Source organism: Larimichthys crocea, chromosome VI (assembly GCF_000972845.2).
Source record: "Larimichthys crocea isolate SSNF chromosome VI, L_crocea_2.0, whole genome shotgun sequence".
NCBI lineage: Eukaryota > Metazoa > Chordata > Actinopteri > Sciaenidae > Larimichthys > Larimichthys crocea.
The window spans coordinates 429,265-442,498 of NC_040016.1; the positions used below are offsets into that span (position 1 = coordinate 429,265).

Consider the following 13,234-nt stretch of genomic DNA (forward strand, 5'->3'; position numbering starts at 1 on the left):
TCGATCTCCACTTTGCTGAGATATTAAAGGGATACATAGTTCCTACATGCTACGTTGCAGAACTTCAAAGTTTTCCAGACTTACATGTAGATTTTTCAGACCATAGTTTGATATTTATTGTGTAGATAAATGATTGTAAATCCAACAGTTAGCATATATGATATTATGTGGCCAAATAATTACCTCTGTTTACTTTAACTAGGCCTTCATCACGGCATTTCTCAGCAATGTTCAGACAAGCATAATATTTAGTTATTTGTGATGCTTTGTAAAATGGAATTCAAAGATGCTGATATATTTCTTTCAAACTAACTTGGTTGCATATGTCTGGATTTGGTCCGGTTAAAGGATGTGATGTACAGGTGCGTCGGACTACTGCTACTTCTTACCTTGACTGAAAAGGGGCAATCATCTGAAAACCCAAATCTTTTTCCATATTTATCCAGACCTGGAAATTAAATGTCAGACTTTTCCATACTGTGCAGGAACCCTGGGAACAGGAGTAGTCAAGTCAGAGTTACTTTTTTTTGCACCAGTCTACACTGGATCACTGTCGGCACAAATAACTTATTAAACAGCGCAGGTTTCTGCTACATGTGACTAAAAGACTTTAAATACTATTTTCTGTTGTCACTATGACTACATGAAATTGTAACACTGTATCTTTATAAATCATCAGAGCTTAATTATATTTGCACAGGTCTAAAAAGAGTATACAAATGTCTCTTTTACACTAAATAGGTGATGTGTGGTGAAAGCCTCACACATCAGATTTTAAATTTAAAAAAAGGACCAACCACTGAGATGACCTAACATTATGAGAGACTTGTGACAAAGATATGTCAAGATATTTACAGCTGAATGACTAACTTAACCATCAGAGATGACAGCAAAACAAAACCTGTAAACTTCAGCAAAAATGTTCACGAATACATCAAACATAAATTCTCATCAGATGTGTTTTTCTCAGTGACCAAACCCACGTCTATTAAAATGACTGTGTCTGCAACTTTCCACAATAATAAGACAAAATACAGGTACACAACGAGCGTCGCCGTCATCTGAGGACAAAACTGTGAAATTTGCAACAGTTATATCTCAAAACGTGTCAGACAAGTTTTTCCTGAGGCAGCAACTACAACGACTTGATAAGACTTTCACACAGAAACAAGAGAGTTGTTTACACCGACATGGGATAATGAACTTGAACACACTCAAAATAAAACATTCAGCACACACACACACACACCAGGATCTATGGATTTAGTTCCATACTCATGTCATTTGGTGACTTTCCGATCATTAAACATGATCATTTTTATTATTATTATTATTATTGTTATTGTTATTATTATTATTATTATTATCATTATTTAAGTCACTTAATGTTTGGTTGAATTTATGACTGTGAGGGCTCCATAACACTGACCTCAGTTTGTTTTTGTTTTGTCATTACATTTGTTTTACAGAGCACTATATCTATGTTAAGCAACTGAAACACTTGGCTTTCTTACCACACTTACCACTGTTCTGAGGGTACGTCTGTTTTCTAAACTGTGACTATATTTTCCAATTCAGGTAGGTAGATGAAATACATTTCTAAGCCTGTCATTGTGTATTATTACAGAAGCGTGTTGCTGCCACACCAGAAAAATAAAAATGTATCACTATCATTTTATAACGTGATAAGTTTGCATGTTGTAATAATGTTAGACTCCTGTTTGAATGGGGAGAGGTGTGCTGAGAGCGGATAAACTGAGAAATTTGGCCAACTATCACGTTATAACATTTTAACAATATAATTAATCATGTTATAAGGTGATACTGGTACATTTTTATTTGTTTGGCATTGCAGCAATATGCTTCTGGATATTATAATGTAGAATAAAAGATAGTAATATTGATATGGCCAAATATGATATATAATACAATATAATTGTTAATTAAACTCTTTACTTTTGATTGATGCCATACAATTTAAATAGGAACACACATAATTCCCATCAGTCATCTTTGTTTGATTAGAAAACAGATGTGAAATTTAGGCAATTGTTAAATATTTTTGCAGATTAATTTAATGTCCAGATGGATAAAAGAGATTTAAGGATTAGAAAAAGAGACCATGTAAAAATCCTGTAGCTACTACACTGATAACTGCAAAGCAAACTATATTTCTGTAGAAATTTCTAGTGATTACAATCCAAAACTTTTTAGTGAGGAAGTCTGGAAAAATGTCCTTGACATCCGCTGATGACTGGTGACAGAAAGCAGGCAGACAGAGAGGAAGTAGCCTTTTTTTCTTTCCCTGTTAAATGTTGACAATAACGTCATACTGGTTGTTAACTGTTCAGAAGGATATTTAGCTGTGCATAGAGGCCAGAAATACTTCACATCCCCAGTAAAGCCACGAGTCTCTCCCTGAAATCAGAGAGGCAACCAGCTGATGAATGGCAGACTGTTTATTCACTGATATTACTGTCATTTGTAGAGCAGCATGCATGATAAAGGCTACAGCAGCTGTATGACAACAAATAAACACGGCTAGCAGCATGCTCATCATCACACCTAGTGCAGCTGAAGCTCACTAATATAATCTCCACTGTCAACATGCCATGTGGTAATAACAATGTAGTTATCACTGCGACGGAACATCAGCCTATGCGAGATACAACCACATCCAATAAGTCTTTAATCATATTTACACCGAGCTAGCTTTCAGGCTAATGAAACTTTTACTCACCCACCTCTTAATCTTGAAAACGACACGAGTCCCGCTTCCAATGTTAACCCGGTTATAACGTTTGGCAGTGTTGTCGATAACTGGTGGCAGTAACGTTGTGGCAGGCTGCCACATAGCACATTTATAGACTGTTGGGGACCGTATTAGTTAGCGTTAGCTGTCAAGACTGGCCAGCTTCTTGACCTTAGCCTGACAACACGCTAGCTAGCTAAGTCAGCTACACTGACTCTAAATGAGGTTAGACTGAGAGTAAAAACTTCGCACCGCTGCTGGTTTTAAAAACCCTGTCTGGCCGCTGCTCCGTGTCCCGGACACTGACGGGAAACGCTGACGTTTCTTCGACACCAACTGCCGTTTCAAGTAGCCTCGCGTGCTAGCGCTAGCCCCGCAGCTAACACCGCGGTTTGACGTTACGCAGTCTCTCCGGTGAACTGTCACAATAACAACATACCTTCAGGATCACCGGGGATGGGGGGGAAGGGGTCACCGAGCTGACTTCACGGAGGTCACTGTGGCTACGCTTCAGAGCACAGAAAGGTTCATGGATGTCGGTCCCCCGGTGTCCAAACTCATTAACTGTGGAAAAAAACATCCAACGGCTAACGTCATTACAGTGAGGCTAACGCAGCAGCCTGTTTGGCTTTTACAGTTAATTTGCATGACTGCGACGCTTTGGCGCCACCTACAGCCCCGTCCTCACCTACCCCTTCTTCCTCTTCTTTCTCCACGGCATAGGGGGACTTGAGTACCCGCATTAAAAAGATACGGACAGAGAAAGTTTGTTTAAATTAAAACACGACTTTGGGTATCCATACAAAAACAACACGCACTTTAATGCGCATGCGTTCCATACATAAGCCCTGTTGCTCTTATAGGCTACCTTCACGGGCTTTTGACAATCCGAGAGCTGCACACTTAGCATGATACGGTGTCTATCCTAAAATACCCCAGCAGTTATAAAGAGCGGTTAAAAAGTATATTAGCTGTGGTGATCGTTTAATAAGTAGTTGTTAGTAGTAATAGCGGGAGTGGTGGTAGTAGTAGCAAGTAGTAACGTACATAATCATTATATTTTAAATAAATTCCCAGCTACCGTAAACGCAACATATTCTAACTTAAACATCGAAATGAAGGCGTCTGATTGGCCGTTAATTCCACAGTGAAAAAGAACGAACCAATCGGTGACGCCGTTCTTGGTCGTTGTCAGCAACCAACGTACACAATTTTAGCAACCAGGAACTGGCGTGTGGTGGTTTTGCAAGTGCGGCGGTGTTGTCAGAGGAAGCGCTTTTTATTAAAGTCTAAATGATTTACTGATTGTTTCCGTTTTCAAAAGATAGTCTGCAAACGTGCCGCCATTTTGGTAAATGTCTTCTTGTCGTCATGAATCTCGGGTGAGTCTGTTTTTTTTGTTACCAGCAGCTAGCTAGGCTAACACGTTCACTCACTGTGTCGCAGACAACAGGAGGCTTCAGATCACAGCAGTGTAAATGATAAAACTTTAAACTACAGAGTCTTTAAATGAGTCGCTGCATGGCTCAGCCTTTAACCCACAGTTATGGCTGTTTGTTGTGATTTGTCAAAAATATACGGGGGTAAAATAAGTCAAATAATAACGACGTTAATGTAACCAGCGTTCCCGCAAACAAGACAGCAATAATAAAAACATTGTAAATGCATATCCTTTCCTGTTAAAGTAAAAAACAAACGCCTCATGTACATAAAACATGTCACTAAGGAGTGACAGGTGTGATTTGGAGCTCGTGTTAATGTCAGTCACGAGTCTGTAATGTTGTTAAATGTTGTCTGTCATTGTGTGACCATGTGACACTGTGTAATGTTATTCCCTGGCAACACGATACAGTATGTACTGTGTCTCACTATCTCAATGTCACAAAGACAAAGTCTGCAAACTCTGTTTTCGAGACCAGAGGCAGGGAAGTACTGTGTGTATGCCCTGTATGACTGGAAAACACAGTTTGGCTGCTGAAAAAATCTCTGCACACCTGTAAATGGATAAAGATTGAAAGAGTCCAGAAGTCACAGACCTGTCTGTTCAGTTTAGTTCATAATTTGCTCAATCATAAACACAGCAGAACAATGGAAAGCATGAAAAGAGCTGGTACTTAAAACACAATGCAGAATAAGGTCAAATGTGTTGTTGTGTTTCTGTTCTTTGCGCTGACATCTGATATTTCTTCTTTTTGTGGACAGAGACGGCCTGCTGTTTGAACTTGAAAATGGAAAACCCAAGTTGATTGTTCTCAGTCATGGTGAGACCTTTCTGCTTTTATAATCTTTAGTTTTCCCGGGAAAAATTCACTGACTTATTTGCTTTTCTTTTTATTACTAATACTACACTACTACTGATACTGCTATAAAATGTCTATAAATTGATGATCAAAATTAACAGTTTTCATTTAGGTTAAACTGTATTTTAGTTACTTGCAACAATACTTTATTAATAATGAAATATGCTTAGCTTTGCTCATGGTGTGAAACACATTACATAAGGTACAAAGTGCTTTTGTAAACATATCTTTTATTTAAGAAAGATTTATTTGTTTTTATTTTTATTATGAGTAAAATAGTTTAGTTAATTTCATAAAATAACATTCAAACATGCAGGTCATTATAAACAATTATAAAACTGTTACAACGGTAAAAATCTCGACTCTCTTTAAGAGTCTTTGTTCCCACAGGTCCTTGAAATCCTTGTAAGCTTGTGAATGTGATGAGGGGAAAATCAAGTTCAAAGCTAGACATAGTTATTGAAAGTGCTTAAATTTATATATTTTGTAAATTAACAAAATTAAATAGGCTATGCTCTGCTGTGCTGGGTCCTTGAATTTGAGAGAATTGGCCTTGAAAAGTCCTTGATTTGGTGTTTAGGAAGGTATGGAAACGCTGCTTTTTAAAGGGTTGGTAAGCACATTCAGACTTAATATTTTTTCACATTGCCTTACAGAGGTTTCAGTGAATATTAACATGCGTGTCTGGGTGTAATATTCATGGCTGCTCACCGACATGTCTTTTTTTCCACTGCAGGCGTTGACAAGAATCCAACAAAGGTGGGAATCATCGTTACAACAGGCCATTACATTTCAACACAGAATAGCACTTGGGTATCCACATACTTTTGGCCGTTTTCTTTAATAGTTTGGTCTGATCTGATTTAATCTCACTTGATCCTTGCAGCTGTCCTGCAGGTCCAGAGCGGCCAACATCCTGAGCGCCAGGCAGCTGTCCTGTGTGGAGGAGGTGCAGGGAGAAGAGCGTCCAGCCCGGCAGCAGGTGGGGAGGAACAGAGAAACCAAGAGCAAGGCCGGAGGTGCAGCTGCCTCCTTCACCCTGAACACCGCCACCACTGGGGGGAGGAGCATCACTCATACATCATCCAAGACACATGAGCAACACAAAGGGGGAAACATCAAAATTGTGGCTAAAGTAAGTGTCAGGCTGCATCACTTTTTTTTTTTTTGCTTTTTATCTGAGATGAAGACAAAACGTGTTATTGAACATACAACCTGCTCTGCTTCTGTGTGTGCTGTAGGTTAAGTCAGACAGACACAAACACAGCAGTACTGTTGCCTCCCAGAGAGTCAGTGTGAAAACAGGACAGCCTCAAAACGGTGGGACACGAGTGGGTGGAAGGGTTGGACTAAAGGACACGCTGACCAGTGGGGAAGCAGGCCAGAAGGAGAGCGTGGTGTGTCTGACTAATGCGCAGCTACAGCAGATCCTCAGCACGGTGCAGACCAGCAGCAATGGACAAGACCCACGAGAGGACCACTGGACCAAGGGTAGTGGTAGTGATGATAGTATTAATGAATAAACACCAGTTTCCCTTCTTTTCTGTATAATGAACATCTTCATGTCTTTTTCTTTGTTAGAAAATCAGACAGACTCAAAATCTGACTGCTTGGTGAATGATGGAGATGGGAAGAGGAAGGAGGAAGACAGAGGAGGTGGAGGTGGAGGAGAAACTGATAGAACTGGAAGCTCACAGGATAAAGGCAACAGGTGAAGAGCCGGCCTCTATATATCTATAAATAGATTTCTTCTGGATGCAGTCACATTAAGAAGACATTAAATAATAATTTAGCTGATAACCATAAATGGAAATTGGTCCATTATGCATAGTGTAGCACAGTGTGCTGATGTGTTTCTTTCTGTTGCTGCTGTTGTTTAGGTTGTCTGGATGTCTGTTCAGCTGGCTGGAGGAGCGACAGTCAGAGAGCAGAGCAGCCATCGACGCCAAGAAGGCTCAGTGGAGGAAAGAACTAGGTACATACCCACAAACATTTTATAACTCCATAGTTATATTCATTATAATGACAAACGAATTATCGCAAGTCACAACTATTTCATGTTAAAGAGAAATACTTTAGATCTGAAGGGATTTAAACATGAATTGACATCATTAATAAAAAATGAGAAGATACAGGTGATATAGATAATGGTGAGGTGCAGCATGTTATTAAAATAATCTGATACATGAAATGAGTTTTTATTTGTGTGTGTGTTAGATGAGCAGGTGGCACTGAAGCAGCAGCAGCAGCGCTCAGCCCCCAGCAGACTTCAGGTACAACGGATATTTTGTGTTTGTTCTTTTCTGCTTTGTTGGTTGTTTTTATCAGAGTGGGAACAAGATGACTTCCAAGAACGGCCCACCTTTGTCATAGTGCAACATTTCTGGAGGATGTGTTGAATATTTAACATCCGTAACGATTATGACAACAACATAAGTTCTTCTCTGATGTATCCTTGTAAATATATCAGGTTGTTATTTCAACTGATTGCACACATAATGATTGTTAGATTTGATCCAACTTCGACACAGAGGGGAAACACTTCTTGTCATAAAAAGTTTCACAATCTTTGTGTATGTGTGTGTTTCAGGCTGAGGAGGATGCAGAGAGTGTGTTATCAGTTCAGAGCTCCATCAGCCACAGAGAACAGCCTGCAGCCATCAGATCCAGCCTCAGACTTGGGGTAAACCTGTCAAGAACAAGTCTTCAACCTCATTCTTTCCCCATACTTTGTTGCTTGTTTAACACCGGTCTTGAACCTGCGTTGACTCTGTAAGGAGGTCACGCCGATGGCGGAGATTCTGAGTATCGAGAGGAGAGAGGAGCAGAAGAGACGCTGGCTGGAGGAACTGGACCAACAGAGAGAGGAGACAACTGAACGCAGGAGACGAGAGAAGCTGCTGCAGAGCCAGGTACAGCAGAGACAGGAGATGATTCATGTGGATGTGCTGCTGTGTTTCATGTTGATAATCTGTTTTTCTAATGTGTCTCTGCAGACGGAGGACCACGAACTCTGGGCCACACACTTTGACTCACTGCAGAGAAGGCCTCCTGTCCGGACGACAGCTCCATCAGCTCCACCTCCAGCCCCTTCTAATGGCTCCGAGCGAGGGGAGTGGGAGCCCTCGTCCAGCCTCTCTCTGGTCTGGGAGGCCATGAGCAGTTGTGGAGCAGACAGTGTTGGTGGAGGCAGCGTAGATACAACTAGCGGATACCCAGCCAGAGCCAGGTATGGTGGCTCGATGAATGTGTGAACATATGAAAAAATCTCTCCTGAGGGAAACATCTGGCTCATCTATGCTCATTAACTGTGTCTGTCTGCTGTTTGATGTAGATTTTCAGAGCTCTCTTGTTTGTCTTGACCAGCCAAGATTTATTTTTCTGCCTGCTTAACAGTTAATTTGTCCCAGCCCTGCTAGTTTTCTGTCTCCGGCACAGAGTTAGTCCTGCCTGCAAAGCTCTCTAATCGCTAGCTCCATGTATATGAGTAAATGTTTGGTGGTCTTTGTTTTCCTGTGTTTCATCCAGTTATCTGAGGACTATGACTGCCCTGCTGGACCCTGCCCAGATAGAAGAGAGAGAGAGGAGGAGGCTAAAACAGCTGGAGCAGCAGGTATGAAGAAGATGAAGAGGCGAGAGGGAGGAGAAGAAGACTTTTATCACTTAGCTTACTACAGTAAATATTTCACTGTTTCCTCCTCTTCCAGCGAGCGATCGAGGCCCAAATGGAGGAGCAGCGACAGCAGAAGGAGCGAGAAGAGGCAAGGAGGAGACAGGAAGAGGAGGAGGAAGAGAGGAGGGTGGCGCTGGAGAGAGAGATGCTGGAGAGGCGGTACGAGCTGGACACACTGAAGGAGAGGCAGAAGGTCAGGACGCACAGAGGCAAACGATGGACGATTCTTCACCTTAGTAAATTTCTCCACAGCATCGCTGAACTGTTCTGTGCAAACCTCTGTTCTCCCAGGAGCAGCCGAGGCATCAGGCCGAGCAGCCAAACAGAGGTCACACTGATGAGAGACGCCAGGAGGTTCTGGAGAACAGCGGTGAGCACAGCTTCCGCAGTGAACAACAATGTTAAAATACTCCATTATGAGCAAAATTACTGAACGTATCAGAGGTAAAGTACTTATTATATCCCCTGTGACTGATATATTATTATACATGGCATCATTACATTGAAATACTGATGCATCAGTGTGTGTGTGTCACTATTAATGACAGCTGGTCCAGTTTATTCTGGACACTTCTCACAATCAGATGCATGAATTAGATTATGCTCTGTGGGCCCATGTGCTGAAGCAGGACAATAGTTGGCAACCTGTCAGAACTAAAAGGCAACAATATTTCCTGCATATTTTTGAGTTGGGGTGTGAAAGACAACGTAAAAACAAGCAGGTTGTTTGTAATAACCACTGCACTAACTGTGTTTGTGTTCAGAAGTTAGCAGGCAGGACGAGTGCTTGGAGGAGGTCAGCAGTTCAGCCACCCCGTACAAAGACACTGCTGTACAAACAGGTCAGTAGTAAATACAGTCACCAGCGCTACAACTACAACTACTGCTGCTGCTGTAGGAAATGGCAGTACTGCTTCTACATCAGTGTATGAGGACAACAAGTTCTAAGACACACTGTGAAACTGTCTAGAATAAATTCACACTAACCAATCTATTTAAAAAAAATACTTTTCACATCTGAAATGCTTTGTACTACAAACATCTGAATTACCTTCAACGTGTGACAGTTTAAATCTTCTCGTTAATCTTTTCTGCTGTCAGACAACATGAATGCCCAGCTTGGCACACGTCTTTCAGACTTTTGTTTCACCAAGCTCTCGCCAGTGTCTTAAAGTCAGTCCCAGATTCACTCTTGCTCAGCCACTTTCTCATTTTCTCTTCTTAGCTTCCTCCGTCAGTGTCATCTTTGATCACTGATGCTGCTGAGCCCGGTTATGTTGTCTGCTAGCTCAACTCTGGTTCAAAATTATTTAAAATCTGTTGTTTATCATGGTGCTTGCTTCAATATCTGACACAGCTCATCCTCTGTTTGTAGAACCAACTCCTTCTCTCCCGCTGAGAGCCGACAGAGTTCAGACTCCTCACGTCTCGCCAGAGTACCAGCCACCTCCTCAGACTCAGGCTGCTGCTGCTCCTCCTAACAGCAGGAACCGAGCTGTGAGAGCAGGCAAGGAGAACATGTGTCTGCCAGGAGGAGGAGGAGGAGATCCATATGAGGCATTTGCCAGGACAGAGAGGAGAGACAAGAGGAGGCCAGAGTGGAACACAAAAAGGTAGAAATGTCTGTTTAATGTTTTGTTTTTCCTTTATTGGTGGTCATTGTCAGTACTTTCTCTGATCTCCTGGTCCTGGTTCTGTTCCTCCAGGCCCAGTCGTCAGTTCGTTCCAGCCTCGGAGCGTTACCCTGCCTCTCTGCAGAGGAACAGACAGGAGAGTCGAATGAAGAGGCAGGCCGAGCTCCTCGCTCTGCAGGAGAAGGCCTGTCTGTCCAGGACCAACCCAGCTCCTCCTCCTCCTCCAACTCCTCAGCACCAGGAGCCTCGTCTCTGCTCCAACCCCACACAGACCAGAACCAGTCCAAACAGGAAGGTAGTAGGCTTCTTAATCGCTGATTTAAAACTTCCCCATGTTCTTCAGCATTCAGAAACGTCTCTTCCTTGCAGGTAGAGAGTGTTTCCAGAGGACACAACATCTCTGCAGCCATCAACACTGAAAGGTGAGCAGCAGCTCTGACTGCAGCTGTCTTTGTTTTAAACCCCTGATCCCCAAAAATGTTTTAAAAAAGCCAAACATGAACATTTTAGAATTAAACTGCTTAATCTTTTTTTAAAGGGTGAAATGTACTTGAATAATGTACTTAAGTAAATAATTATTCATTACTCATTGGAAACATCTTTCTTCTTCAGCTGACCTGTTGTTTACTGTCTGGAAAACAGCTTTGCACGCTTCAATAATTACACTTGAATCATTAGAAATGTACAAATTAATCACTGTCCCTGCTTTAAAGGTCCAGTGTGTCAGATTTAGGCGGCTCTGTTTATAGAATGAGGCAGCAATAATTAATAATTATGTTTTCATCAGTGTATAAATCACCTTTTCTTTATTTTCATAGAATGAGACTTTTATATCTACAGATGCTGTAAGTCCTCTTTCACAGGACAGAACAGACACACACTGACTCTAGATCAGGCCCTTTTGCATGTTTCGTGGTCACCGTAGTTTTTCCTTCCCGTTAAAAAAAGACTAGATGACACTAAATCTTACTCACTGATGCTTTAACTATAACGGATAAAATTATGAAGAAATTAAAGATCAGTAGAATAAAGATCTGCCAAAATCTGCTCTGTCTTGCCATCATAACTCCACTAACCTCGAAATGATACATTTGGATCAACGTCAAGACAATAAAAACTTTACTACTCAGCTATTTTGTATTTTTACGAAACAAACCATCTAAGAAGAATGAGCAGCTGTGCCTCTGTTGTTGTGACTGATTGTGTAAAATAAATAACAATCTGTGCAGACTGCAGCTCTGTTGATCAGGATGTTTGAGTGGTTTTAGGTTTACTGAGCTGACGTCTCATGCTGTTACCTCCTCCAGGGGGCGCTCTCCTCCCGTCCCTGCTGTGAGACACAGAGTTCAGGGTCAGCAGGCCCCATCCTCCTCCACACCTCCTCCTCCTCCTGCTCAACCACCGGGCTTGGAGTTCATTCCTTATGTCAGGACTGATGAAGTCTTCAACCTGGATCCACTGGAGCCTGCACACACACCCCCACCTCGCACACACACTGGTTAGACACATTACTGTACTGTCTCTCACTGGTGTCGTCTGCTCTATACAGTTAGTAAACTCTACTTTCTCCTCATCAGATGTTCCTCTTCAGAGCTCAGCGTCTCCTCCTGCTCCCTCACATCGGGATCCCCTCCTCCACCCTGAACTGCTTCGTAACACACACACACACCGACAGCAGGAGATCCTGAGAGGCCTCGCACAGCTACGACAGGTAACTCTCTAAAGCATCACAGGCTTTAAATCAGTCATAAATCTGAGTTTAAAATGTTCATCTATGAGCTGAATTTAACTGTGGTCCAGTGTCAAACTTACACATGATGTGGAAACTGTGATAAAGAATGTACCCTGTACTAAAACCTGATCGTAGACACACTAACGTGCACGCAGACTTACTGAATGGATGCTCACATGTACAGATGTACAGACAGACGTTTGTGTGTGTTTTCAGGGTTTATTACAGAAACAGAGGGAGTTGGAGACGGATCTAAAACGCCATGACAACGAGCTCCGGTGAACTCTGACCTGTGTGTGAGTCAGGATGAAGTAGCGCTGCAGTGTTTCCTTCAGCCATCATGGAGAACTTTTAACAGAAAACCTTCAGTGTTCTGAGGATCAGCCAGTCATTCAAAACTTGAAAACTGGAAGTACGTACCACAGCGAGGAGTCTACTTACAGACTTGCATATCTGCAAACAGACTGAAGCTGAGTTTTGGGAGTTTTCAAAGTAAATCTGATGATATCAGAGTGAGTTTGACAGATAATCTTGATTTGGGGCAACACATCCCGCCTCCTGGTCACAGAAGTGACCAACAACACAAACGTTACAAAGTGCTTTGCAATTCTTGTATTGTTAAAAAACACGTGGCTCTTTTTTTTTTGTGAGTTGCAGGTTCAACACTAGCTCTTTGAATGTTTCACTACAAGCTCCATCAGTTCTACCTCACATCAGGATCTTTTATGCCACTCGCTCTGTTTTATCTTTCCTCCACTGGGTACAAAATAAGACAAAGATGTTTCCTTTTACGTGGATGAGCATCATTTTAATGTGACTATTGTATTTTATTGCACTTTCCATAAGAATGACATGTGCCGAGCGGTCACTGAGGAGGTTTGAAGTACTACACACTATTTCTTTGATCATCCTTCCTGTAGAGTCGACTTATTTAAATCATGAATGAAAGCTTCCTGCTGGCCGAGGAGCTCCGTGTTTCCATTTGTCTGTGTTATTGTATTGTTTTTTTAATTTATTGATGTAATAAATAATGTAATGTGTACCGACTCTTACATTTCTTACAACTGCACTTCGTTTTGAAGCCCTCTAATCCCTGAATTACCGACCAGCTGACATCCATAGTGTCACTACACTACATCTCAA

The 13,234-nt window shown here is 41.8% G+C and overlaps 2 protein-coding genes across 7 annotated transcripts in view; one reads left to right on the forward strand and one right to left on the reverse strand.

Annotated features, from left to right (window-relative positions):
- The window catches only part of ip6k1 (inositol hexakisphosphate kinase 1), a 31,165-nt gene extending 27,568 nt beyond the window's left edge, over positions 1-3,597 (reverse strand). Inside the window, exons 1-2 of one of the 5 annotated variants that reach the window (XM_010756844.3) lie at positions 3,445-3,597; positions 3,192-3,316 (exon numbers count right to left, since the gene is read on the reverse strand). The gene's annotated coding sequence lies outside the window, so the exon portion shown is untranslated. Of the gene's footprint in view, positions 1-389; positions 490-2,740; positions 3,145-3,191; positions 3,317-3,440 lie in introns of those variants that run through there. The other 4 variants (XM_027279328.1, XM_019268379.2, XM_027279329.1 and 1 more) reach the window with 4 other exon arrangements.
- Positions 3,598-3,927: 330 nt separating this feature from the next.
- Positions 3,928-13,133, forward strand: ccdc66 (coiled-coil domain containing 66). 2 transcript variants are annotated; one of them, XM_027279327.1, is made up of 21 exons: positions 3,928-4,134; positions 4,955-5,013; positions 5,789-5,811; positions 5,939-6,187; positions 6,294-6,543; positions 6,634-6,763; positions 6,933-7,027; positions 7,270-7,325; positions 7,643-7,735; positions 7,830-7,964; positions 8,049-8,281; positions 8,581-8,665; positions 8,760-8,918; positions 9,017-9,095; positions 9,493-9,567; positions 10,101-10,338; positions 10,432-10,654; positions 10,729-10,781; positions 11,667-11,857; positions 11,937-12,070; positions 12,308-13,133. In XM_027279327.1, exons 1-21 carry the CDS (start codon positions 4,124-4,126, stop codon positions 12,371-12,373), a joined length of 2,637 nt encoding a protein of 878 aa, XP_027135128.1. In that variant the 5' UTR covers positions 3,928-4,123; the 3' UTR covers positions 12,374-13,133. The 2 variants fall into 2 exon arrangements, with proteins under 2 accessions (XP_027135128.1, XP_010755423.3); XM_010757121.3 differs by having other exon boundaries at positions 3,929-4,134; positions 9,490-9,567.
- Positions 13,134-13,234: the final 101 nt, after the last annotated feature.

What these genes read in the sequence shown, in the direction of transcription:
- ccdc66 (XM_010757121.3), top strand. An exon ending in AGAAGCTGCTGCAGAGCCAG is followed by an intron (nt 7,965 to 8,048) that starts GTACAGCAGAGA and finishes GTGTCTCTGCAG; the next exon opens with ACGGAGGACCACGAACTCTG. An exon ending in AGACACTGCTGTACAAACAG is followed by an intron (nt 9,568 to 10,100) that starts GTCAGTAGTAAA and finishes CTCTGTTTGTAG; the next exon opens with AACCAACTCCTTCTCTCCCG.